The following is a 27,581-nucleotide window of genomic DNA, read 5'->3' on the forward strand; positions in this document are numbered from 1 at the left end:
AAACTAAACTACTGTGGAAAACCCAGAGGCCAGGCATGAAACAAAACACACACATGTGAACTACAGTCCAATTTCATGAGCTTCTGATCATGGCCTCAGTATAAATTCTTGATATCGCCTAGTAAGATCATTCATGGAGGTGATAACTATCAGAGCAAATGATAAGCCAGGACATTTCTAGTTAAGCCTCTTGTCTCAGATGGTATCCTCAGTGTGTTTTTGTACACACATGGGCCTTGGTTCTCGGTGACATTGTTTACACTCCTCTAAAACCAAAACACTGGCTGAATAAAAGAAATCGTATATATTGTAGCTGAAGATAGCATTTTGCCTCCCATGCTTCAGATCTGTTTGGTACCTGACAGAAACAGTACATAAACACCATTAAATAAGGACTAAAGGACAGTGATGATGTAATACAAACCAACACTGGGTACAAGATCCAGGTCCAGGGAGGAGGGAAAACAGTCACTAAATAAGCACAATTTGGATTAACAAGAGGCAGCCTGAAGTTAGTAACACCAATGTTATTGCATTTTTGGATATGATAGCCTAGAGTCTCAGCCTAGGATGAGTCAATGTCTAGCTCAATCAGACGCGCTCATGAAAGAAACTCACAGTATTGCTTCCAACGCACGAGTTATTTCATCAATCAGAAAGAAACAGCATTGGGGCATCTATCTGGCTGGCTCAGTCCGGTAGAGCATGCGTCTCTTGATCTCAGGGTCATGAGTGCGAGTTCCACAATGGGTGTAGAGATTACTTAAAATAAATTTAAAACTTAAAAAAAGAGCACTGAAAATATTCTTTGGAGGGGCGCCTGGGGGGCTCGGTGGGTTAAGCCTCTGCCTTCAGCTCAGGTCATGATCTCAGGGTCCTGGGATCGAGCCCTGCATGGGGCTCTCTCCTCAGCAGGGAGCCTGCTTCCTCCTCTCTCTCTCTCTCTCTGCCTGCCTCTCTGCCTACTTATGTTCTGTTTGTCAAATAAATAAACAAAATCTTTAAAAAAAAAAAAAAAGGAAAGAAAATTTTCTTTGGCGAGTGTATAACGTTAAAAAAAATAAAGACAGTAAAAAACACGGGGGGGGGTTTACATTTATTACCTATGATATACAAGGTGCCTTCACACGTGCTAGTTATCCCCATTTCACATATCAGTAAACAGACTCTCTAAAGAGTAAAATAATCTGAGGGCACAGCTGGCAAGTGACCAGTCTGAACTCAGGTTTGTCCAATTTTACACCCAATAGGTTTGCGGAATATCGCTCCTCCCACTTTAACTGCAAACTCTGCAACAGGTTCCACTTAAAATTTAAAATAATAATTCTATGTTTGGGGATCAAAATTTTTACTGGTAGATACTTCCAGGAGTAAAATTCTGACATTTTACTTATAAAGCAGTTACACTAAAATGTAACTTTTTGATAAGGGTCTGGAATATTGTACCATGAACTTTGAGAAGTTTGGATTTCTAAATACAATTTGGAAATATTTACACAAACTGAAACTATAGTCCCAACTAAAGCTAAATAGTTATTTTTGGCTCTAAGTTACTGAATGACTAAAATACTAGAATCCTGCGAAATAACAGCCAATGGAAAGATGTGGCAAAGAAAACCATATATACCTCGACCCTGATATGAAATGATCAATTTCCATGTCATTTGTTTGCTCATCATGTTTATACTCTTATTTATGAACAAATGCCGAGGAACAGTTAACCAATCCAGGGTGAAGTGTTCACATTCAAAATGTGACCCTAGTTGTGAAAGTGGATTCTCTTTTTTAATTAGAAGAAAAACTTGGGGCATCTGGGTGGCTCAGTGTGTTAAGCATCTGCCTTGGGCTCAGGCTACGATTCCAAGGTCCTGGGATCAAACCCCAGCGGGGCTTCCTGCTCAGCCCAGAGTTTGCTTCTCCCTCTCCCTCGGCTCCCCCCGCCCTTCCCCTGCTTGTGTTCTCTCTCTAAAATAAATACAGTCTTAAAAAAAAAAAACAACTTACATGAGTTCTATCAGGAAATGTGTACAAATTTTCCCCTTAAAACACCCCCAAATTTGAAAAAGGTGATCTTATATTTTACTTCATCTATTTTCAAGGTCTTGTTACTCCAAGAGCACAGACTTTTACCAAACATGCATGACCTCTGAAGACTTCACACTTTGGCACTCAGGTATACACATGTCAATTCTCCACCCCGACACCTGGTACATGATATACCATATTAAAAGGCACATAGTGGAAGTCATTAAACAAGAACCTGAACCAATGTACCATACCCACATCCTGAACAACGAGGTGTTTTGTTGTGTGTTTTTTTTTTTTTTTAAACCACTAATTTAGGTTTTTTTCAACTAGAAGGAAAAAAGCCAAGTCTGTCCACAAAATGTCCTCCCCGGCCATGGGGCCCAAATCTACAGCCTGAGTGAAGGTCTTAAAATAGTTAAATAAATGTAATCCAGCCATTTCTCTGCAGGAAAAGATGAAAAGACCCTTCAGACCGCTCCACAGTGCTCTGACATGAGGAGACAGTCTCCATTTAAAGTTTTGAAGAGGCTTCACTGCTGTCTCACATGGGATCTTTAAAAAGAGTGTAAATCCCACAGCTTAACTTGCTTAACGAAGTCTTGGTGCCCAAAAGGATGCCTCCTGCCTCTGCACATTTAGAAACCTGCAAGGCAGGTAAAGCAGAATCATACTCGCAGGTAAAAATGCTTACCCGCTCCCAGGGGCGTTCGTTTCCCCGAAGTTCTCGAATTTTTAAAAGTTCAAACAAGGATTATAAACGCAAGACATTCCCCTCCTCCTCGATTATAGGGCCCCTTCTATCCTTGCCCCGCGGCCACCGCCAGACAGAGCCGGCGCCCACCTGTGGGAAGGGTCCGGCAGGTGGGGCCGCCTTCCAAGCGCCTTCGAGAGGCCCCAAGGTGCCGCCGGGGCGACGCAAAGTTGTGCGGGAGCGCACGGGGCCCCGGGAGACGCTGCCCGTGACAGCCGCGCTGGCCCGCGAGGCCCTTCGGGTGGCGTGCGCCTCGGCCGGGCCGACCGCGGCCGCCACTCAGGCCGGCCCGGAGGTGCTCGCTCCCCGCCCGGCGCCGTCTCCTACGTCCTGCCCGAGCCTCCGCTGGGGCGCTCGGGAGCCCGGGCCGCCACCACCGCCGCGATCCCGACTCGGACCCCAGTCCGCCCCGCGCTGTCCCCCACCCCACGCTCTCCGGGTCACTCACCCCGGGGCCAGGCAGCAGCAGCGCCAGCAGCACCAGCAGCAGCCGGGCCGGCATGGCGAGGACTCGGGCCTGGCTCCCGGCCCGGCCGGCCGGCTCCGGGGGGCGGTGCGGGCGGGCGGGCTGAGGACGGGGCGGGGGCGCCGCGACGACAGCGCCGCGGCGGCCGGACTTCAGCGGACGCAGAGCTGACTAGGCGGTGGCAGCACCCCCATGCCCAGCCCTATAAGCGCCGGGTGCCGGCGCTTCTTCCGGTCGGGGCGGGGACGGGGGCGGGGCCGACCGAGGGGCGGCCCCGAAACTGGGCGGGGGCCGAGCCCTGAGGCGGAGCCTGGGGCGGGGCTGTTCTGGAGGGGCGGGGCCGGGTCGGTGCTGGCCTTCTGCCTTCAGGGAGTCACGCGGCCGTGGCTCCAGCGGAGAAGGACCAGACCTGGGTGTCCCGCGTCTAGGGGCACTGAGCGTTTGAGGCAGGGAGCTTTGCCGAGGGCTGAGGGAGGCTGGCAGTCCCGCCCCGCGGGTGCACCCCTTCCCCACGCGGTCCCCAGGCGGTCCCACCAGTTCCACGGAGAGACCCGCTGTGTTAAGACTGGATCAGGGGAAAGTCCAGGAGACTGGTGGTGCTGGCTGTCCAGAGACCCCGCTTCGTCTTTCCGTCGTGGTGGAATGATGGACGACCTCCGGAGCCAGGGTCTGCAGCTCTCAGGGACTCCAGCAAACACGAAATTTATGCCATGCGCCCAAGTCCACAGCTCTAGGGTGCTGTTTCTCAGCGAGCCCCAAAGCCCTTTCTTCCGCTTGCCCTCAGGAATTCCCCTCAAATCTCGTCCAACAATCATCTCTTCCCTTTGGAATAAACTACAGCCAAGGCATTCTCCAAAAATTATAAGCAAAGAAAGAATCCATTTCAGCGGCTTGCGTTGTGTGTTAATGTGGCATTTCGTAGATGTGACTTCGTGGAGCTGGAGATGACATGGGTCACAACTCGTTGGAGGGAGTGGTTATGTTGAGGACTCATACAAGATCTATTTGAGGATTGTAGTCTATCAACCTGAATTTAAAAGTCTGGCACCCATTTGGTCACAGGGTCCCCAGCTGCTCTCCACTTGGATGGAAGTGGAGAGAAAAGACATATTGTTTGTAACAGGAGAAACTAAGACTCAAAGCATCGCATTTGCATATCCTTGGAGAAAAAGAAATAGGGGATAGCGACTTCTCTAATTTTTCCTGACTTGCTCACATGACAGCCAAAGATTTTTCAGGGTTTGGGGGAAAGGAGTAGGCAATGCTAGAGAAAACAGCAAAGAAGTAGCAAGAGACAGCCCAAATGTCTGGATCAACCCTATTCAAATATAAAATAGATAGATGCTCACTGGAAGCCAAAATCCATAAACAGAGTTCCCTATTCCCAGCCCTCAATGCCTGGATCGAAGTCAAGGGACCTATCTCTACCACTGCTGGAGAGCCTAACACCAATTTTAAAAAAAAAATATTTTATTTATTTATTTGACAGAGAGATCACAAGTAGGCAGAGAGGCAGGCGGGGGGGGGGGGGGGGTGGTGATTAGCAGGCTCCGCGACCCTAGGATCATGACCTGAGCTGAAGGCAGAGACTTTAACCCACTGAGCCACCCAGGTGCCCCCCTAACACCAATTTTTCAGAGTGTGATGAATCTTGGCAACTGTGAAAGAGGTAGACATATTTTGAAGAGTGGTATCCGCACGTTTCACTGTAGAGAGGTTTGGGACTGACAGAAAGATGGGTGGAAGCAGAGGGTCCATCACTCCTAGCAGAATAGCCCTGGGTCCAGGGAGGAGCCTACAATCCAGAGACTGGGAGGGGCTTTTTACCTGTCCCCCTTGCCAGCTGAAGACAGGATCTACAAGACGAGTTGAGTTGAAAGAGGAGCTTGACTAGAAAATACTGCTTTCACATCCCTTCTCTGGTGCTTTTTCTCAAACAGTGTAAGTCTAGGAGGGGAACTTTCTGGCCTGGAACTCTGGCAGCCCTTTGACAATTCAGAATGTCACTGTGACCCTGTAAGCACAGTAGATGAAACACAAAAGGGAATCTGACTCATCTGACTCATAAATTAGCTTTAAAGATCCAACAAAGAAAACAAGAAATCTGCTCCAAGGAGTCTAGGCCAGGTAGGTATATCTTGTATCTCGTACACAGTTGGACCAAATCCCCAGGCCTTAACTGTGCTATTATAGATTGTCAGAATTTCTCACGCAACACTTAGACTGTTCTTACACTTAATCAATTCCCATGTTTTATGTGCTTCTCCACTTAACTGGCAACTCCTATGATAAGCTCTGTTTTTATTTATGATAGCATTGCCCATAAGTCTGTTCCGTAATTACGTACTGTTTTGACAGCTTTTTGCGTATGATAAAACAAAAGCTGGCATCACTGATAAATAGAAACAGAAATGGAAATATTTTTGTAGGGAGCCTTTGGATTGGACCTGTAGAAAAGACCTGAAAATGAGCAGGCAGTAAATGACCTTTCTGGAAGTTGCATTAAATAGCATGCTCTAAACAAGGCCAAGGTCATGATCTTTGTGTGAAGATAAGCCCTCTCTTTTCACCAAGGCAAGAAAAATATGTGTATGGGATTCGGCACTATGTCTGGAATATGTCTGAGGACCGGAATATGTCTGAGGAGCAGGGGGTTGGGGGAAAGTAAGTTCACAAAATCTTATTTTCACTTCTCTCTGAACCAGTGATTTCCCCAACTTGGAGAATGTTTAAAAAACAGATTTCTGACACCTTTTCCTGTCCTCATCCCCCACTAGCATTTCCAGGGATGGACCCCAGAGGCCTGTATGTTTTCCAGTTTCCGCAGGTGACTGAGGGTAGCCAAGAGCCTTTGCCTCTGCTCTCTCATAATGTCCGGTGTTAATTCCTGCAGCCGCTAATCCCTTTTGTTTATTTTAGCAAATGTCGCCCTCTGGTGGGATAAATCATGACTCAGCCTCTTCATTTCTGTTTAAAACCCTTCAAAATTTCATTTAAAAATGATTAAGAGGTTGGCTTGCAGATAGCTATTCAGTGAGAGGGTAGCTGCCTTTGAAGGACTTTTTTTTTTTAATTTAAAATCAATTTAATGAACATATGGCATATTATTCGTTTCAGAGGTAGAATTCAGTGATTCATCAGTTGCGCGTAACACGCAGGGCTCATTACATGAAATGCCTATTTAATGCCCATCACGCAGTTATCCCAGCCCCCCACCCACCACCCCACCAGCACCCCTCAGTTTATTTCCTACAGTTAAGAGTCCCTTATGGTTTGTCTCCCTCTCGGATTTCATCTTATTTTATTTTTCTTCCCTTCCCCTATGTTCTCTGTTTTCTTAAGTTCTGCATATGAGGAAAATCATATTTGTCTTCCTCATGAAGGAATCTTGAAAGGGAAAGAAGCTGGTAAAACCAAAAAGAGAGGTCATGGTTGACAGTTCCGGGACCATCTCAAAGGAACAGTGTCTTTATGAGAATGAGGGGACTGACTTTTTTGTGATGTCGATGCTACTGCAGCTGCTTCCAAACGGATTTGACCTTCCAGCATGTCTAGGGTAGTTACGGGAGAAGTCAAACAAGGAGGCGAGAGTCTCTGGTAGCAAGTGAAATCTTTATCTCCTTCAGGTTCCACCACTGAAGGGAAATTCAAGAAACACTGCTGTCATTGTGAGCAGTGTGTTTAGGTAAACAGAACTTTGGCTCGTCCTGTTCCAGGATGACCAGATCTGGAAAGAGAGTGACACTCTGAAGAACTCTTTACTACAGAATCCAACCTACTGCACACTTCCTTGTGTTGCAAAGGGGAAGTGTTCCTCATTATCACAGTGAAGGGTTATTGCCTGTTGGCTATTGTTTGGGAATGTGCGAGTACATGCTTCATAGGGGTCACCTCACGTTATCTGAGCAGTTCCAGGGGTGGGCGTTGTTTGCCCTGTTTTACACGTGACACATTGAAATGTTAAAAGGTCCACAGTCTGGTGGGGGTAACACATAGCTAGAAGGGGCACGACCTAGATTAGGACCCAGCTACGTATATGACGTCAGAGTTCATCTGGTCAACCCCAGATGCTATGACATGCTCCCCCATTAGCTGCTTGTTATTCTTGCTCCTCCCCTAGCGTGATGACAAGGAACTATTATGTGACGTGTAAACATAGTTAGGAGCCCAGGTTGGCGTTTCCCTTGAGTACCGATAACAACCAGAAATGTATACAAATGTGTGGTGATGAGGGGCATTGCCTCAAACAACGTGTAAGACTCCTAGCCTCACGGGGGAGTGTGCAAAAGAAGGCGAATAATAGAGCAGCCACCTGGGAGAGAAGAGTGAGCTTCCTCCTGGCAGTTCTGCCCTGTGAGATAATCCAGTCTAATCCTGACTGATTATTTGTTCACTCGCCTGTGAGCTGCAGTATTTCCCACTCAGTTGTACCAAGTCTGTGTGCCACCATGGGGAAGCGTCCATGGTATCACCGTTTATCAGAAATGTATGTTCTCCAAGAGCCAACTCAGCACCAGTGTGAAAATGGCTGTCCTCTCAAAATGCCTCCACTTCCTCACTGGCCAGTCCCTCCTACTCCCCTGGGGTCTGGCTTATTTCCACAGAACTCTCTGGAAACTTCCTTCAGGCAGCTCATAAACATTCTTCCTCTTGTGAAATCCCAGTGGCCATGGTTCGTCTAGTTTTTCCTGAGCCTCCCTTCAGACGTGTTAATAGTTCTTCTTTCTGAACTTTCCCTCTCTGGGTGTTACCTTTTTCTGGCTCTTTTTCCTCCTTCCTGTGTTTCTCACAGCTTAATATGCAGACCTTACTTTCTCTCCTTTCTCCCTAGAACTCATTCACAGACATAACCGGATTTCAGAGCAGAAGGCAAACTTAGTTTTAATCTAGTCAGCTTCCTTTTGCAGATGACTTCATCTCTGACATCTCCACAGATGATAACAACTCATTCATTCATTCTTTTAGCAAGTATTGCCAAGGGCTTCTGAAAACAAAGGGCCGTGAGGGAATATGACAGAGTTTGCAGGCTGGCGAAAGTGTTAGGACGTGCCCTGAAATAAGCACCGCGCAAGGGCGACTGTGAAAAGTTTGAGAAAGCAGGAGTCAACTCAGAAACAGAATTATGGTGCTCCAGAGAGATGGATCCCATGGAAGGAAAGGGATGGGGTGGATGGAGCAGGAGCAGGGCAGAGGCATGCACTGAGGGCTTCATGGAAGAAGTGGTTTCTGCACTGGGTCCTTTCAGATTTGGCAGGGGAAGAGGAGGGCCAGAACAAAGGCAGGAGGAAGGGGTGACCCTGTGTGGCTTCATGGAAGCCCATGCTGACTCCTCGGTGAGCCCGTGCTTGACGTCCACACTGGGGACCGGTAGGAGATGAGGTGGGGAAAGCAGCCAGATGGGCCAGTGGGGAGTACATAAATAAAAATTAAAAATTAAGTAAATAGGGGCTCCTGGGTGACTCAGTGGGTTAAAGCCTCTGCCTTCGGCTCAGGTCATGATCCCAGGATCCCGCATCGGGCTCTCTGCTCAGTGGGGAGCCTGCTTCCTCCTCTCTCTCTCTCTGCCTGCCTCTCTGCCTACTTGTGATCTCTGCCAAATAAATAAATAAAATCTTAAAAAAAAATAAAATAAAATCTGTTTAAAAAACATTAAGTAAATAAATAAAAGTTAAAAATAAAAAGATAGAGCTGTTTTTCCTCCTTTGAATCTAGACGGGCTCCAGGATTGGTCTTGACCAGAAGTGACGTTCAGGGACTTACCAGCCCAGGTTTAAGAGGCCTGGCAGCTTCCATTTCCTTCCTCTTAGAATTCTCACTTTGTGGATACTCCTTCTTGGAACCTGGTGGCTGTGTTGGGAGAAGCCCAAGCCACCCACAGGCCACCTGGAGGACAACGGAGTTGTCCTCATTAACAGCTCCAACTGAGCCCCCAGTGGCCAGCCAGCCCCAGCAGTCAGCCATCTAGGCAAGCCTCCTTGAATGTTCCAGCCCAGTCAAGCCCCTAGGTGTCATCATCAGACGCCACATGGAGCTGAAGAACTTCTAAGCTGAGCCTAGTGAACTCTCACACTTGCAAGAGATACTAAAATGGCTGATGTTTTTAGCTCTGACTCATGGCATGGTTTGGATATGCAGTATTACACAAGCAAAACAGCCACCCATCTGGCCACCTTCACTTGACCCTACTCCACCTAGAGTCAGAAAAAGAAACTCATTTCCTTTCTAGTGGCGGAGCCAGGAGGTAGGAGGCCTAGGAACTGCCTCCATCAGGTAGAAAGCCAACACAAAAGAAAGAAATTGACTAGAGACACACAGATGGAGTCAAGGTGCCCAGGACAAGTGTACGTTCTGATTTGATTTGGCTTGAGATTGGCCGGCCCAGCCTGTCAGGCCTCCTCTACGGAACCAGAAGACCTTCCCCCATTTACCTCAGCTAGCTCGAGTTGGGTTCATCATTCAAAACCAATAAACCCTGATTAAAATGCTGGCTTAGCATTTCTAGAAGGACTAAATCAACAATGGGTTTGACCACATGTGGCCCACAGCTGACCTTTAGTAAAGCAGAGTTTTCTTTCTCCTTTTTTCTTCCCCACCTACACCAGCACTCTGAAGATGACTCTGGTCGAAAGAGGTTGAAAAAGGGACATGAAGTACATGAAATGTAAGGGTTTTCTTTTTACCCTCATCTACACTGTGGGCTGCTTGAAGATAGAGACTCTGCTTCACGTTTGTATTTCTTGTGCCCAGAATAGGATGAAGCGTGGAAGGACTTTTAAATGTTTCCTGAAAGAGAAAGTGAATGAGAGGCCACATCTTCTGAGACCAGAGAGAAGGGTCTCAAGGGTTGTGTTAGGTTGAGGTAGAGAAGAAGAAAGTTGAGGGAAGTTACAATGGGATGATTTGGGTCCCCTTTGGCTTCCACACATTACCTCTCTCCACACATACACCCATGGTAGCCATAGGAGCAAGTCACAACGCTGGCAGGATGATTGTTCTAGACAGTGTTCTCTGTCTTCTCCATCTTCCTTTCTTTCATTTTTTTAAAGATTTTATTTATTGGACAGAGATCACAAGTAGGCAGAGAGGCAGGCTCCACGCCGAGCAGGGAGCCTGATGTGGTGCTCAATCCCAGCATTCTGGGATCATGACCTGAGCCAAAGGCAGAGGCTTTAACCCCCTGAGCCACCCAGGTGCCCCTTCTCCATCTTTCATCCCCACATGCTGGTGACCCTCTCGCTTCCCAGGAGCCCTGTTCCACACTCACCTCAGGCCCCTCCAGACTCAGTGCCCTTCTTGACTCTCCTCCCAGGGACTCAGGTCTTACATCTTCTGTATAACTTCTGGGTCCATCTACCATTCTGAGTTGGGACTCCCCACCATCCCTTCTGCTCCTGGTCCCTTGGTTCACTGGGTAGTTCCTGGGGTGGGAAGTTAGTAAGCCTTCCTCAAAAGTGAGGTGTGTAGGTCTGTATGTTGGATGAGCTCCACATTCTCAGATAACGAGGAATAGTTTTGACCAAATGGGTGGTCCTGAGGAGGTTGCATGGAATAGTGATCAAAGAGCATAAGCTTTAAAATCAAATTGTTATGAATTCAAATCCCAGCTGTGCTTGGCCATCTGTTAACTTCTGCAAATGTAATCAAATTACTTAATCTCTCTGAGTCCTGGTTCTGATTGCTCTGGAACTTAGAGCTAAAAAACAGAAATAGCATTCCCTACCTTTCAGGACTATCCCAAGAATTAGAACTAAAGTATGTCAAGTGCCTTGCCTGTGGTAGGCACTCCCATATTAGTAGCTCATGTTATTCTCGGGGGGACGGGGGTTATAAATCTGGGCTCTGGAATGTCACAGGAAGCTTGAACTCCACCACACGGTCACTCTCTTGTTTAGAACCCATCAATGATAAATTGGATTTCATCAAAATTAAAAATGCCTCCTCTTTGAAAGACACTATCAGGAAAATAAAAAGGCAAATATTCCCAATACTTAGATATGAAAAAGGATCTAAAGAACTCATATAACTCATTACTAAGAAAACAATTTTAAAAGTGGGCAAAAGATCTGAGCACGTTACAAAAATAGATATAGTCATGGTCATATGAAAAGAGGGTCAACATCTTTGGACATCAGAAAATTGTAAACTAAAACCGTGATGAGCCCCATTAGAATGAGTGACAATGTCAAGTGCTGACCAGGATTTGAAATAACCAGACCTCTCATACATTGCTGGTGGGAATGTAAAATGGTGTAATCACTTTGGAAAATAGGCTCTTTCTTATAAAGTTAAAGATATATGCTTATCACATGATCTAAAAATTCCATTCCTAGAAGGAATGCAAACAAATGTCCATAAAAAGACTTCTAATGTTCATAACAGCTTTATTCATCATAGCCCCAGACTGGAAACAACTCAAATTCTGTAAACATGCGGATGGAAAAACAAACTGCGGCATATTCGTATAATGAAATCCTACTCAGCAACAAATGGCATCGATCATTGATACAATAATATGGACAAATCTCAGAAACATTCATTTAAGGGACAGGAGCCAGACACAAGAGAGTACAAACTGCGTGAATCCATTTACAAGAAAATCTAAAACAGACAAAACCATTCTGTAATAACAGAACATGGGTCAGTGGCTGCCTGAGTTGGTGACTAAAGGTGGGGGTAGGGGGGCACTGATTACAAAGAGGCAAGAGAGAAGCATTTTGGATCAGTGAGAATTTTCTGTGTCTTGAGTGTGGGGGAGGCCACACAAATGTGCCTATTTGGTTTTGGTGTTTTTTAAAGACATTAAAACAAAAGTATATTTTATTTATTTACTTGACAAACAGAGGGAACAGCAGGCAGAGGGAGAGGTAGAAGCAGGCCCCACGCTGAGCAGGGAGCCAGCCGTGGGGCTCAATCCCAGGACCCTGGGAGCATGATGGAGCCGAAGGCAGACACTTAACCAACGGAGCCACCCAGGCACCCCCAAATGTATCTATTTGTAAAAACAAACAAGCAAAACCCAGGGAAATGGACACTTAATATGGGTACCTTTTACTGTACATAAAGTTTAATTTTTTATAGTTTAATTTTAAAAGAGCAACTGCAGAAGAGAAAACCCGATTGTCAGCTGATTGCTCAATGATCCTATCAAAATTAGTAAATGCTTTCAAAATTTAACTGCACTGAGATACCATTGTATACTCACGTATGAAAAGTCTGACAATATCAAGAATTGGAGAGGGTGTAGGCCAATGCGGGAGTGCAAAGGAGAGCATCCACTTTGGAAAGTTATTCCTTATTATCTAGAAAATTGGAAATGTGCCTACCCTACCGCCCAGCAATTGTGCCTCCATCTACATACCCCAAAGGAACTTGTTGGCACACCCACAAGAATATTCTGAATGGCTTCCTTTGCAATAATGCAACCTGAGCTAAATTTAAATTAAATTTAACTAAAGACTGTGTAGAAAATAATGAAAATAAGTACAATGTAACTACAAGCTCAGGTTGAAATGGTTTTCTTGTTTTTAATTAGGAGGAAAAAAGGAAAAATTTCCCCAAGAGAACATGGAGGAAATAAAACCAGATATTGTGACTGGTTGCTGTTCTCCCTCCAGGTAAATTAAGCTCTCTTGGGACAGTGCCATATTTTCCTCCATTACAGTTCACCCTTGAACAGCATGGGTTTGAACTGTGTCGGTCCGCCTGAAGGTAGCCGCTTAACCAACTGAGCCACCCAGGTGCCCCTGATTTTTTTTTTTTTAAGAGAGAAAGAAATAGGGAGAGGGAGAGTGTGCGCAGGAGCAGGGTGAGGGGCAGAGGGATAAGAGAATCTCAAGCAGGATCCACGCCTGCCAGAGCCCCGCCTGAGGCGTATCTCACAACCCAGAGATCATGACCTGCCGTGAAATCAAGAATCAGGAGCTTAACCTGCTGAGATACCCAGGCACCACCCCTTGGTGGTGGTGGGAGAGTCATAATAGAGTCAGGAATTTTCCACCGCTGGGTGGTGGGTGCCCCAAAGCCTCCCTCACCCCCTTCCTTGTTCAAGGGTCACCTGTAATGAAGAGGGTGCCTGGGTTATAGTAAGAGTTCAGTACTTAGAAGTACTTCTAACTTGCCCAAAGTTGGGCATTCGGCCCTTGGGGCTTCCACAGCAGATTGCTCATAGCTCTGTTTCAGCATTTATTTATTTATTTATTTTAAAAAAGATTTTATTTATTTATTTGACAGACAGAGATCACAAGTAGGCAGAGAGGCAGGCAGAGAGAGAGAGAGGGAAGGAAGCAGGCTCCCTGCTGAGCAGAGAGCTCGATGTGGGGCTCGATTCCAGGACCCTGGGATCATGACCTGGGCCGAAGGCAGAGGCTTTAACCCACTGAGCCACCCAGGCGCCCCTGTTTCAGCATTTATTAAAGCACTGCCCTCACATAAGTTTTCCACATCACAGCAGTCCTTTAAAAACAATTATTTCTTTACCACTCAGAACGTGCAGGGCAACTGACATCATTTCATTTAATGTTCACAATAACTTTTTTGGATATTCCTAATCTCCTCCAGTTGAGGGTCATACAACAAATTCGTTACAAAGTCAGGATCTGGTTGCACGTCCTCGACATTCAAAGACAGACTCTTCTTTTTTTTTTTTAAATTTATTTATTTGACAGAGAGAAATCACAAATAGATGGAGAGGCAGGCAGAGAGAGAGAGAGGGAAGCAGGCTGAGCAGAGAGCCCGATGCGGGACTCGATCCCAGGACCCCAAGATCATGACCTGAGCCGAAGGCAGCGGCTTAACCCACTGAGCCACCCAGGCGCCCCAAAGACAGACTCTTCTTAACCGAACAGGTTACTTTCAAAAAAAGGACAAGGTTAAATTATCACCTTTATATGCTCAGCTCCTAGCATACCTCCTGGAACAGAACATCACAAACAAGTGAATCAGTTGGGTCCTATTTGTAAACTTTTCTGTAAACTGCAGAGAAACGGGCGAATTACAAGCCTGCAATCAATACAAGAGAGAGAAAAATGCAGACTGGCATTTCTTTGATTCCCATCTCTATGGTTGGCATGTGACCACTCTACACTCTGGAGGACTCAACGAGCACAGCCGCTCCTTAGGCTACGTTACAGCACGTGACCGGATGCTTCACTTGCTATTGGTTACTGCCGGCAAGGCCCGCCCAACCGCCTCCCGTCAGCTCCTTTAAGTAGAAGCCAGAAGCAGCGCTTCATTCTTTCCGGGACTGAGACGCTGGAACCTTTTGGTGTGTTTGTGATGGGCTCTAGCGGGTCGGCGCGGGAACCGGGTGGGTCGCTGGGGGTCCTGCAGTGATGACATTCCCAAAAAAAAGCACGTGTTAGACTGCTGATGCGGGTGATGCGAACAACAATCTGAGCCGGGCCTCCGGGGTTGCGGCGGGCGGGGACCGGGCTTGCGGACGCAGCCCCACTAACCCACTCCTCTCGTTCTTGCAGGTTCTGGCCGGGCCGAGGGCGTCCGATTTCTCTGTCCTCCCCTTTGATCTCTCCCCACAGCCCCTCAATAAAATAATTTGATGCCAGTGCCGGCGTTGGGTGTTTTTGTCGCGACGCGCTGCCTTTGAGCCCCCGTTGCGCCTGCGCGTGGCGCCGGGGGTCAGGCTGCAGCGCCAGAGTACTGCGCTTGCGCATAACTGGGGCCGCCTGGTTCCCCCCGCCGGCGGCCCTTTTAACCGCGAGCTACAGAGCGGCGCTTGGCTGCAGGGAGCTGGGAGGTTTTCCGCGGGGGGTTGCGACGACTCCAGCCTCTGTCTCGTAGCCGGGTTGAAGCGCCCTGGAGAGACGTCGGGGATCCTGTAGGCTTTGCTACTCAGTGCCCAGCACGTTCCTGACCGTGATCCTGGAGACCTGATTAACCGTGGATGGCCTCTGAAAGGCGGGGGTTGCTAAATGAGCAGTATAAGAGCCCCGGTATACTTAACAGGAACTGGTTTCAGTCTTGATGCGGCATGAATTTGGAAACTAGCCTGGCCAAGGTGTAGCAGCAACACACCTAGGAAAACTATCATTTAGGGCCAACTGCGTATTTGTATCCTGTGCTGAGCATGGGATAAAGGCTTTGGGCAAATTAGCCCAGTTAGCCTATACAAGGTCGTTGTAAAGATATATTTCATGCATTACTGGGCCCATCAGGCACCAAAGTAAATGCAATGCACACTCCTTCCCAATCCAGATTGATGGTGATGAGCCATCTCACCCGGGTTTAGGTGAAAGGTCTATCAGTTCTGAGCACAAGGCAGCACTGCTGAAGGGCAAGGATGCACGAGGGCCGTGTTTAAACTACTTTGGCATATCTTAAGTGCAGGGCGCTTTAAGTTAACAGGATTAACTACGCTATTGAGGGTGTTAAGATGAGTGTAGAAACCAGACTCTCTCGGGTTCTTAAAATCCTACGACGTCAGGGTGTGGTGAGGACCACCTTGCAATATTAGCCCATCTGGTGGTCACCCAGGAATTGGACTTGTACACACTTTATTCTCTCCCTATTATCCAAAATGGATTGAGTAGAAATAACTTGGATGCTTATCTAGTGTTTGACATTGAGATATTTATTTTGTGAAACAACGCAAGCGACTGTAAATCCCCACATACTATTTAAGTGCAATAGGGTAGTCATGTGTAATCTCTTTACACAGTAGTGCATCTAGTCCTCTGCCTTTAGTTATTGCACAAAAATTAATAGACCAGTGAACAAGACATGCGGACTGACAGGCAAATCGGCCTACACACAGAAATTAGAACAGTACACCGACTGGAATGATCAAATAATTTAAGTCAAATGTTTTAATGGTGCAATTAAAGTAATCAAGGATTCAAATATATTTTTTCAATATATTAATTTCTTTAAAGTCATGTTCAGGCAAGGTGCTGTTTAAAAAACCACTATTAGCTTTGTCCACAGATGTAAGTTATCAAAAGTTACCCACGGTAGTTTTGATGTTGAATGCAGCTTTTAAAACAATAAAAAATTGTGTTTGAGTACTTCTCAAAGCAAATTCTACAACTAGGGAGCTCCCAAACTTGTAAACTAAAGATTCTGACACAAATGCACCAAATAAGGTTGGCAACATTAAAGAAAGGTCACATGGATTTTTAGATAATGTAGTGTTTAATGTTGAGCAAACTTGGTATTGACTCTCAAAGGTGACAGTTTGCTTTGGCTGTCAGAAGAGGAAACTGTCCACAACCTCAAAACCAGTTAGATTAACCCCTAAACCAGTTGATTAACAAAGCATGTAGATGCCTAAATAAAGCACAGAGCACATAGGAGGTGCCTGATAGAAAGATGTGGATCTGGCTCTACCCCGACCCCAATCCACTCATGATGTGCAGTATTTGACATTTTCACATATGCTCATGTCTCAGGAAAACATTTGGGATTAGTTAGAACCAGGTGATTGTATCTCATTGGTAGAAGGCTTGGGATGGTTTGATCTCATGGCTTTGCCTAATGTTCACATAAATCCCACTGTCCCCACCCCTGTCGATCGTATGTTAGTGTGTATGTGTTCTATGGCTACTTGCTTCCAAAATGCACAATATGAAAAAAAGTTAAGTTGCTATGCGTATCTCTTTATCATCAATGAAATGGTTCACAAAATTCCACTCCCCACCCTCCACATGTTCCTGAATTGACATTCTCTGGGAGCATGGAGGGCTATATCACCCACAAGATGCAGAAGTGAAAAAATCGTTCCATTGTGCACCAGCCGCCTGAGGAAAAGCTTTGGAGGAGTTGAGGCAAAGGGAAAGCCTTCCAGTTGTACAGCTTTGCTTTTACTGTGCTCTGGCTGCCACAAAAACTGGTAGACTCAAGAAAGCCATGGAGTGAGTCATCTGTAGCCTCTGGGCCCACTGTGGTGACTGTCCCACAGTCCCCTTGGCTGAGTCTAAGTTTTGCAGCCAGCAACCTGGACACCAGTTCCCCAGACGCGTGGAATGATACCTCGCAGTGGAATGGGCACCAGCAGGCAGAGGGCAGAAGCTGTGGCACGAGGAGAGGCCAGTGCTACAGCACGGATGGCAGCCGAGAACCCCACACCTTGAGCTAGGTCTCCTAATACTGGGAAGGTCAGATCTTCACCCATCACAGCTGATCAGCAGCCTCCACAAGTGGGTCCTTGAGGAGGCAGGAAGCGGAGCGAGGGTCCATGGCCGAGTGCATTATAGGGATATAGACATCATCCATGTTTGGCATGACAAAAACTTTCTGTAGAAAGAAATAGCCATGTGGAAGAATGCTTGCTTTTCTCAGGGTGTCACCCTATTCTGTTCTGATCATTTTAGGATTTGGAGAAGTTTTACAAGTACACATGAAACAGCTTTGTGCACATTCTAAACTAGTTTCTCTGCCATATTTAAAAAGTCGAATCACATTAGCACATGGACTCAAGAACTCAGCTCTGGGGCAGAAGCAGCCTTTGATTTCATGTACATATGATAAAATTCATAAATAATAATGAATTCATGAATGAATTCATAAATAATCAACACCATTAGTTTAAGAAAATTGGCTTCAGGGACTTTTAGTATTTCCAAATTGCTAGGTCCAGAACACAAATCCCAAGTGAATTTTATTCATTTAGATCTTAGCAACAAATGTAAGCTCATTTTTTTCACCCAGAACCAGACAAAGCTATAAATGAAAGAAATCCTACTTCATAATGAACATAAGAAAAACAAGCAGTGATTGATAGTAATGGTGCTTTGCCTACCCTGTTTATAAACTAATTTTATGCAAGTGAATTTTGGCAATACGTTAAGTCTCCAGTAACACCCCTCTTACGAAAGCATACACAAAGCAAAAAAAAGATGGCTATGGGAGGTTGTAGCAATTACTCATCAACTTCCCAACTTGCCTCAAAAATACCAGATGCCAGGGTGCCTGGGTGGCTCAGTCAATTGAGTGTCTGACTCTGGATTTCAACTGAGGTCATGATTTCACAGTCATGAGATAGAGCCTCGAGTTGGGCTTTGCAATGGGCTTTGCACTCTGGAGGGAGTCTGGTTGAGATTCTCTCCTTCTCCCTTTGCACCTCCTCACACTCTCTCTCTAAAATAAATAAATCTTAAAAAAAAAAAAAAAAACAAAAAACAACCAAAACCCACAAAACCCAGGTGCCAACCTCCACCCCTTGTCCTTTCTTTGTGCTCTTTGTACCCCAATATCCCTGAAAGAGATGACCCACTCTAATGCCTATTGTAGGATCTAGGGAAAAGGAAAAAAACTAAAGATTGTCTTTCCCCTCCCTAGGTTCAAAGTACTTTTCCACTTGATGACATTGCTAAGCTTTCCAGAAACTGGTTTTCGGTTAACATTCGTCCATAGCTTTTAAATATGAATATAAGTTTTTAAAGGCAAGAGCTCAAGATATACCCCTGCAAAATTAGGGATCTCCTTCAAAAGGTGGAACTCATTTACAAAGAAAATTGTTTGCCAATTTATGACACCTTAAAAGACAACCATGCCTCGAATTCCTGACAGTTGATCCCAGGGCCTTGGCTATACCGCTGTTTGCTTGGGCGGCAGAAAGCAGAAACCAGGCTTGGAGAAAGAGCTCTGGCTTAGCGAACCCACCTTTGGGGCTTCCTCTGAACAACTTAACGGGGTTCTGTGGCTAGGGCTCGGGGTTTCTGAGACTGTACCTAAAGTTGTATGCCCGTTTGATCATGATGGGTACTTTCCTGGGATGAGGGCCCATAGCTTTCAGTAGATTCTCAAAAGCAGATCCTGACCTGGATGGACCTCAGAACCGCTGCTCTGCCCTGAGCTTTGAGACTCTGGTGAAAGGCACACCAGGTGACACCACACGTTTACCTGAAACTCTTGTTCCAGTTTCTTCTCTATCCAGTCTGTCACATGAACTAAAGTCACTTCTCTCTCTCCAAGTTTTGGCCGAGCTTTCAGCTCTACATGTGGTGGCTTCCGGAAACCGTACCTTTTGAAGAAAACAAGTAGTAAACAACTACGTTTAGATGCAAAGAGACAAGTGGACAAGTACCAACAGCAAACACTGTTCATTTACCCAGGGCTATCTGCCTAACTAAATGTTCTCTTGCTGTAAAAACCCCTCTAAAATGATTCAAGGCACCAAACAGGAATCATGAGCTCCCACATCCCTGGACTACATGTAAGGCTGTGATGATCCGAGAACAGTTCTGACAAGCTGGGAAATTTAGGAAGCACTACTGGAAAAGTCTGACCTGGGCATTATTTTCTGTTTGGTTTTTGTTGTTGTTGTTGTTGTCATTTTTCCTGAAACAGCAAAGATCTTTGTTTCTATTTTAATAAAGGTAGTATATGTACATTGCAAACCCCAAAATATACATGTGTACGAAGGAGAATGTGAAAGCTACTGCCTCTCTCTGAATCTCACCCCCAAGACAGGACCAGGGTCAACTTCCCTCACACTCCTAACATGCATATGTAAACAAAGAACATTCTGTAACCTGCTTTTTCTTCCCATCCCCCACAGCATGCTTATTAAGGCCTCCCAGTAGAGCAGACTGGCATTCAGAACTGTTGGCAAAGGATCCAGAAACGAGACTGTGTGCTATCAAACTACCTAAAAACTTCCATTTGTCATGGATCAATGTTCTAAAAATTACAACAAAAATGTCAAATTGCTACAAGCATTTCTAAACTCTCTCAAGATCTATACTTAACTTTATGGATTCATAATAAAGGCACTGGGTAGTAGGACCCCAGAAGCCTTTAATTTTGTCTTCCACTAAGCAGTGGCACCTGTAACTAATACATCTTAAAGCACGAAAGTGAAGAAATGTGTCAACTCTATTAAAGAAAATATTTTTTGTTAGGTTTGGAAGACTGTACAGTAAGATATTAATAATGGTTATTTGTGAGTGGTAAGATGAGAGGCTTTTTTTCCCCTCCACTTTTTTCATTTGTTCCCAATCACTTTTTTTTTTTTCCCAATGAAAATACTACTCTCAAAAAATAAAATCTAAAAAGGCATTTTAAAGTTTTTACTGGGAAGCACTGGTATCATTTTCAAATGGTTAGTCAACTGAAAAACTGTCTTCTGATCATTCTCATAAACCCTTCTGAATGCCAGGGGTATGTACCAGCATGACAGTTTCAACTCTAGGATAGAACAGAGCTATCTTTTTTATGCCAACATAGTTTCTGGTACAATGAAGTCTCCTGCAATCACTGTATACACTTATTATATACATTTTAAAGGATCTGGAATGTCAATTTTTAAACTGAAGTTTACAGATAATGATTTTCTTCTGCTGGCCCCATGAATAATAGGTTATTTCAGTGTTTCTCAATCCTGGCTTAGTGCCCCATGCCCTGGATCCTGGGGCTGGGTAAATCTTTTGTTTTTAATGAGTCTGAGGTTGACTGTGATACGCAGATAGGGTTGAGAACCACTGGTTCATACGATGACAACTCGTTGGTTAGACTGGCTACCACAATTACCAAGTGCAGAGGTTCTGCCTCCTTAACACGGAGGTCCAACCCAGGGAGTCTTCCCTAAACATCCTGGGCTCTGCTGAATGCATAAGCAGGTGACAGTGGTACCCATCTCTGCGGGATGCTATGAGGACTGATGGCGAAGAAGCGACACCCCAGGCCAGGCAGAGAATAAGAGCTCTACGATGGCGGCTGTTCTAACTGGTGGAAAGAGCTGGCTTCCAAGGAGAGGAAGACCAAGAAGAGAAACATGTGAAGAGGAAGCTTTCAATGGGAATCAAGCATTCACAGAAGAAAGCACAACTGGATTTGCAATAGACATTAAGGTTCCATGATGGAACATCTGAGAGTGCTTCTGCCCAGGAGTGGGCACTTTCCATCATTTCGGGCTAGGGGGGAGGCAGGTGGGATATGTAGGGTCACGTGACCAGCGGTACGCACCATATTCGGTCAGTCGGCGGAGGTGGAATGTTGACTGCCAAGGTTCCTCTGCATTCCTGCACTTCCACGGTTAGCAGCAGGGGTGTGTTGGAGACTTCTTCAATCTTCTTCTTAATGAACTCTGTCTCTGTTGCTTTTTGGAAGTATTTTGACTTGGTAATTTTATCGACAAACCTCATGATCTTACTTGTTCGATGACCTCCAACATACCTTTAAATGAGGGACGCAGACAGGTGTTAGATAAACTTTGCCCTCTCTCCCCCGCAACCCTGTGGCTCTTCATTCACCTCACCTTAGACAGGAGTTTCTCAACCGAAGCGCCACCCACATTTTGGACTGACTAAGTCTTTGTTCTCGGGGCTGTTCCGGGCACTGTAGGTGGCTTAGCCACATCCCTGGCCTCAACCTTCTAGACCTCAACAGCATGCTTCCCTAGTCATGATAGTAAAAAATGTCTCCAGACATCGCTTGAGGTCCGCTGGGGGCAAAATAACCTCCAGCTGAGGAAGTACTACATTAGAGAAGCTGCAGAGAGTGGACAGAGTCCACGTCATGTCCAACGGAGAGACAGAGTTCTCACAGCACAGAGAAGGCATCTCACCTGTCCTCCTCCTACCTCTTCTTCCTTCTCCTCCTCCTACCTCCTCCTCTTACTACTACACCTACTATGACTGATTATAAATCCTGCGTCCTGTTAGAGAAACTGCCCCATCTCTACACATCCAATAAGAAATCATGTCCCTGCAACGACAGGGACATAAAATCCAGGACTTAACTGACTGCCTTTTGTTTATTTATTTTATTATTACTATTTTTAAAAGAATTTTATTTATTTATTTGACAGACAGAGATCACAAGTAGACAGAGAGGCAGGCGGGGGGCGGGGGGGGGGAATAGGCTTCCTGTCGAGCAGAGAGCCCGATGCAGGGCTCGATCCCAGGACCCTGGGACCGTGACCTGAGCCAAAGGCAGAGGCTTAATCCACTGAGCCACCCAGGCGCCCCTTGACTGCCTTTTAGGTGATGTTATTATCAACTTTAAGTGGCAACTACTTTTCAAAGGGCTTTAGAACTCCTTTTTAAAGAAAACTACCCATCAAGCTGGCACGCCAGCAGGCCAAGAAAGCAAGCTTTTCTATCAGGTCCTAGCTATATAAGACTTCCCTCAGAAGAGAGGATATTTGCTTTTAACAATCCTCCAGAGTTTCAGAGTGTCAGGCACAGTATGTGTGTATAGGGAAAAGCAGTCATTCTTAGGAAGGTGAAGAGGGTAGGTTTTAAATAACATATACAAACTTTAGTATCAACTCCTCAAATGTCCACACTCTCTCCATCTTGTTTCGGATTTCAGAAGCAAACAGGCTGCTCTTTTCTTACTAAGTGCTTCTCAATCTCTGGTGTCTTTATAATCTTCGTTTCTTCGACTCACTCTAAGTAACAAAAAGCTCCTTATGGAGAAGCTGTGTAAACCCTCCAACTATTCCATAATCCAAGTAACAGGCAATAAAATTCATGATCCAAAAGATCAGCTAAGTGACCCACATCTTCGAACTACACCAAAGAAATCCCCTGCAGTGTTCCAGTCTTGCAGGAAGGTTCCGGCAGCGCCAACAGAAACGCAACCTGACCAAGGGGGCGCAGTGCCCTCTGCCGACACCAGGGGGAGGTGTTGCGTAAGCTGTGCCTCTGGCCGCAAGCAGGCCTTTCAATTCTGTACTCCTAATTTTCTTACATGCAAGGGATGAATTACTAAATTCTAATGATATAGTATATGCTAATATATTAATTATAATGCAACATATGCTAATAATACAATATACAACATATGCTAATTATTTTAATTAGCTAATAATACAATATATGCTAACTAATTTGAATTTAAGTAACATCTTTAGAAAATATTAGTTTTCTTCAATGGCCTGGGAAAGCCGTTCTGATGGGGGAACCTTCTCAGCTCAGGAAAGCTATTCAGGTGTTTTTGCTCTGGGGCCCGGAGTTGGAAGCCACTTTGGGTTCTTAACGCAAAAACCGTTCACTCAACGTGAAGGCGTAAGAAAGATTACTGCGAAGAGGGGGAAAAGCTCACTCCCAACTTGGCACCTTGACCCGTGGAGACCCTGGAAACTGGATCCACTCACCCTTCGGCCCCTGGGAGAAGGGGTTTGTCTCCTGCGCTGGGCTCTGGAGCGTCGTCTTCCTCTGAGGAGCCGGCACTGGAGGACTCCTCCTCGCTGTCTGCCAGACAGTACGCCCTGGGCCTGCAACTGATGAGGGCAGAGTCACCACCGTAGCCTGCCCGTGGGGCTCCGCTTCGACAGAGAACACACATGCCCCACCGCAAACGTGTCCTCACTCTCCCCACCCCACCCAGAAAAGACGAGGCCCAATCCAAGAGCCTTGGGATTGGTCAGGGTACCCGGGAGACTCTTCAGCACCAAGTCCCCCGAGAGCAGCACGGAGGACTTGGGCCTCAGGAGTTCCATCTTGCGCATGCGTCAGGACAGGTGGGGGCGTGACAGAGAATGCAGTGACCTCATCAGCAGCGCGCAGGAGCCACATGGGAGGGAAAATGGAAAGAACGATGGTTGCAGGGGCGGGGAGGTGACAGCTTATGTTGGTGACATGACCTCCTCTCACCCATGACAGGGATGTTCAGGCAAGTCCCTTGACTCTGGCTCAGCTCCGTAACTATGATGCTTCCTTCATCGCCTCCAGATTCATTTTGACTCAAGACTCCTTCCTAGTGAACCTACGTAGCCTACCCCATACCTGCCTTAGCTCCTAAAGGCCATAGAAAAAGTGACAAATCTCAACAATCACAAGAGACAAATCTCAAGGGACTCTGGGAAGCAACTGATGGGAAAACCCAGGAATTTTCCTGGAGAAATACAAAGTAAAAAACCATTTTAAAAATAAAGTAATACGAAGCCTCATGAAGGAGCAAAGTCCCTCATTAATCCTTCCAGGTTGGATACTCAGTGTCCAGAGGCAGGGGGGTTACTAGAACCCCAGCAGGGGCAAGTGCCCCTCTATGGCACAGGGTGGGGTTCCTAGCTGAGCTCTGGCCCCATGAAAGGCAGTTCCCTCCCTGGATGGCTGCTTTGCTTCAGAGGAGCAGAGAGGCCGGGTCCATCTCTGAGGCTCAGACACTTAACTGGGATGAAGCGAACAAGGGACAGATCAGTCTTGGAACACTACTAAGCAACCAAATGGTCACAAAGCAGAGGCAAGGCCTCGTATTTTTGATCAGGACAAAATTACCAGGACAGGAGAAGGCAGCGGGGCTTAGGTCCTATTCCTACAGGTGCAATCCCTTTTGGGGTCTTCCTCTGATGCTCAAGGAGGGGGCAGGGGGAGACAGCCATTTTTTGGCCAATGGGGGCCAAGGGCACCCAAGGGCAGAGTACACACATGAGTGCAGACCTGAAGGGCCAGCAGAGGCCCCAGCCCTGGAAGGGTGGGGCTGAAATCCCCACCCCTGAACAGGAGCCGGACTGTAAGAAGACCTCGCAAGCGTCCTCCCTGGCAGGACACCCGGCTCCTCCCCAAGCCCAGCTCGGAAACACGAGAGCCAGCTGTTTCAGCCAACAGGCTTGAGCGTACAGTTAAAGGGAGGCTCCCCCTGCAGATATGAAAGCCTCCTGTCCCTGGCCAAGACGACAGGACCGGACTGACTCCGCCTCCTTCCATCAGTGTCCGGGCTAGTCTGGGAACGCTTATGGGTGCCCGCTGCTCTCAAAGCCATGGCAGAGTCTCCCGTGGTCAGGCAGCCCTCACAGAGATCTTCTTTTATATAAAATGTGCACAGCAAAATAGTATTCCCAAGAAAGCCCAAGCTGGGGGTTGGCCTGAGGAAAGTCAGGGAGGCAAATCCCCGAAGGTCACACGGCCACCTGAGACGTCTGTTTTGCTCATCCAGCAGCACAGCGCCCGGGCTCCCTGGCTCACAGACCCAGCGCTAGCAGGCGAGGCGTCTGTGTCCTCCCGGCTCAGGAAGCTGGTTCCTCAGCCACGCAGCACAGAAAGCTGCCTTGTGATCTGGGGCTGCGGTGAGACCCTCTGAGCCCCCCATCCCCTCCTGTCCCCACTGGTACTTGTCATCTGGCAGCCCCCAGGCCTGAAGCAGAAGATGCCAAGGGCTGAGCACTGCAAAGAGCTCGCAGGTTCCCAAATTAATCCTCCGCAGGCCAGAGAACAGGAAACATTCTGTGGCTTGAAGTTAGTCATGGAGACAACACCCTATCAGTTAAAGTAGACCAGGTGACATCAAATTGTGATTTTGGAACAAACGGTACCTCTACATGGCACCAGCTAATTAAATGTGTCACTCTGTTTGGCAGATAGTTTTGTAACTGAACGTGCATCTGAAGATCTCATGATGGCAGCATGAGCTTCAGAGAAAGATACACTGCACATTGTGTATAGTGTGCTAGAATGTATTAATAATAATGTATATAATGCTTATTAGCCTCATTTTTTAATATGCATCTTAGAATCCAGATGAGTATGATATCCTTTCAAAAAGCCACCTTAGGGACGCCTGGGTGGCTCAGTTGGTTGAGCAGCTGCCTTCGGCTCAGGTCATGATCCCGGCGGCCTGGGATCGAGTCCCACATCGGGCTCCTTGCTCCGCAGGGAGCCTGCTTCTCCCTCTGACTCTGCCTTCCACTCTGTCTGCCTGTGCTTGTGCTCGCTCTCACTCGCTCTCTCTCTGACAAATAAATAAATAAAATCTTTAAAAAAAAAAAAAAAAAAAAAAAAAAAAAAAGCCACCTTAAAGGGCTAATTCTAGTTTTGCTGCTGCTGCTAAAAATCTTTTTGGACATGTGCTTAGAATCAGACACATAAGAAAAAGTGAATTATTGTATCACTGATACTCTATCTTGGACAGACCATTTCATTTCTTGGTCTCATAATCACCATTGCCTCTGAACAACTAGCAATTTCTCCAGGATCCAAAGCAGGATGATTTGCTGATGCTCAAAATAGTTAAAAGAATGTCACAGACTCGAGAGACAGTTCTAAAAGGCAGCTCCAAAAAATACTGTAAGTGAAGGATGAGACAGCCCAGCGAGATGGCCACCATACATGTGGCCCAGGCACGCACGTGTGCACACCCACAGAGAAAGGCCGGGTCACGGGGTGGGCTGTAGGCACCTGGCTCCCCAAAACCAGGAGCTTTGCGATAGTGGTAGTTTGGGGTATGCTATGGACTACAGACCCAATATGGAGGTGGCAGGGGCACCCCTGTGGGGACTGGCTCGCTGGACACAGGCTGCTGAGGTAGAGCATGAACAGGCCAACTGCCTTATAGGAAACGCCCTCCTCCAAAGCCACGGTCCCTTCAGAGAGCCCCCAGCATGGAGAACATTTCCCTGGCTCCCTCTGGTCCTCTTCGGGTCAAGTCCTAAAGTTACGACTGCTCAGCTTGCTACCTGAATCCCACTTTGAGCACCTTATCACCCCAAAGTGATGTTAACTACAACATATAAAACGGCAGCTACTTGGGCAATAAAGATTAAAGGAAAAAAGTCTACGAATAAAAAGTATACACACATTTAAAAGAGAAAGGACTTCACTGGACTAAAGCCACAGAGGCCGCCATTTCTTCCTATCATCCTCAGGGTAGTAACGTGAGGACACGAGCAAACTTTCTACAAGTGGGGCTTCCCGCAGGGTGAGCAGCATCTTCTAGAGAAACACCCCCGCCCCCAGAGCACGATTACTTGCACACTTAAAGGGGGACTGAGAAAAAGCCGAGAGACAAAGCAGAGGCCCTTCCACAGGCTACTCTTCAGAGAGATTCACTGTTAAGGGTGTTCCAATACGCTCAGGACTGAGGAAGTAAAGGCGTGGATTCTAGAATCACTTCTGGGATTATTGGGTTCTTAGTCATGGATGGGCTTTCAGAGGCTCTCAATATTCCCAGAAATTGTGAACTCAAATGGTATATGCACAGGCATTTTCAGGGAGAAGGATCCAGAGCTCTTGGATTCCCAAAGGGGTTCTTCATGTTTAAAAAAAAAAAAAAAAAAAAAAAAATTAACGGTTCATTTTTCCAGGGCTCTTTTACCAAATGAAGTACTTTTGGAGTGGCTCTTTTCCCCTGCTTTTAAAATTAAACGACAGCTGATTATCCATTAACATATAAGGTAACACCCTCATAGGAAGAAGCAAGATATTTTATACCAGACTCCACCAGGAAAAAAAAAATGATACTTCAGAAGTATACTACAAAATCATACTACCATATTCCCAAAGCAGAGGATTTTTTTTTTTTTTCCCATGCAGTCTGGACAAACACTGCTTGCTCAGAAACCTATTTCTCCTCTAATCAGCCAGGGTTTATGAACTTGAAATTGTGCCAAGAGAGCCATGTGAGTAAGGGTGAACGTGGAACGCCTACACGGCCAGGATC

At 46.4% G+C, this 27,581-nt stretch overlaps 3 protein-coding genes across 5 annotated transcripts in view; 1 reads left to right on the top strand and 2 right to left on the bottom strand.

Moving 5' to 3' along the window:
* The window catches only part of ERN1 (endoplasmic reticulum to nucleus signaling 1), a 77,879-nt gene extending 74,398 nt beyond the window's left edge, over positions 1–3,481 (bottom strand). Inside the window, exon 1 of the mRNA XM_082706641.1 lies at positions 3,228–3,481. Within this exon, the coding sequence (XP_082562767.1) occupies positions 3,228–3,281 (54 nt within the window). The 5' untranslated portion in view covers positions 3,282–3,481. The remainder of the gene's footprint in view (positions 1–3,227) is intronic.
* Positions 1–27,581, top strand: part of TACO1 (translational activator of cytochrome c oxidase I) — a 742,329-nt gene that overhangs the window by 407,688 nt on the left and 307,060 nt on the right. The gene's annotated exons all lie outside the window — the stretch shown is intronic.
* Positions 15,811–27,581, bottom strand: part of TEX2 (testis expressed 2) — a 105,505-nt gene continuing 93,734 nt past the window's right edge. For 2 of the 3 annotated variants that reach the window (XM_082706639.1, XM_082706638.1), the window contains 4 exons: positions 23,302–23,427; positions 21,165–21,374; positions 19,101–19,221; positions 15,811–17,492 (listed from right to left, as the gene is read on the bottom strand). In XM_082706639.1, coding sequence (XP_082562765.1) covers positions 17,370–17,492; positions 19,101–19,221; positions 21,165–21,374; positions 23,302–23,427 — 580 coding nt within the window. In that variant the 3' untranslated portion in view covers positions 15,811–17,369. The remainder of the gene's footprint in view (positions 17,493–19,100; positions 19,222–21,164; positions 21,375–23,301; positions 23,428–27,581) is intronic. The other variant, XM_082706640.1, reaches the window with a different exon arrangement.

The sequence above is a fragment of the Mustela nivalis genome, assembly GCF_964662115.1.
Source record: "Mustela nivalis genome assembly, chromosome: 17".
Lineage (NCBI taxonomy): Eukaryota > Metazoa > Chordata > Mammalia > Carnivora > Mustelidae > Mustela > Mustela nivalis.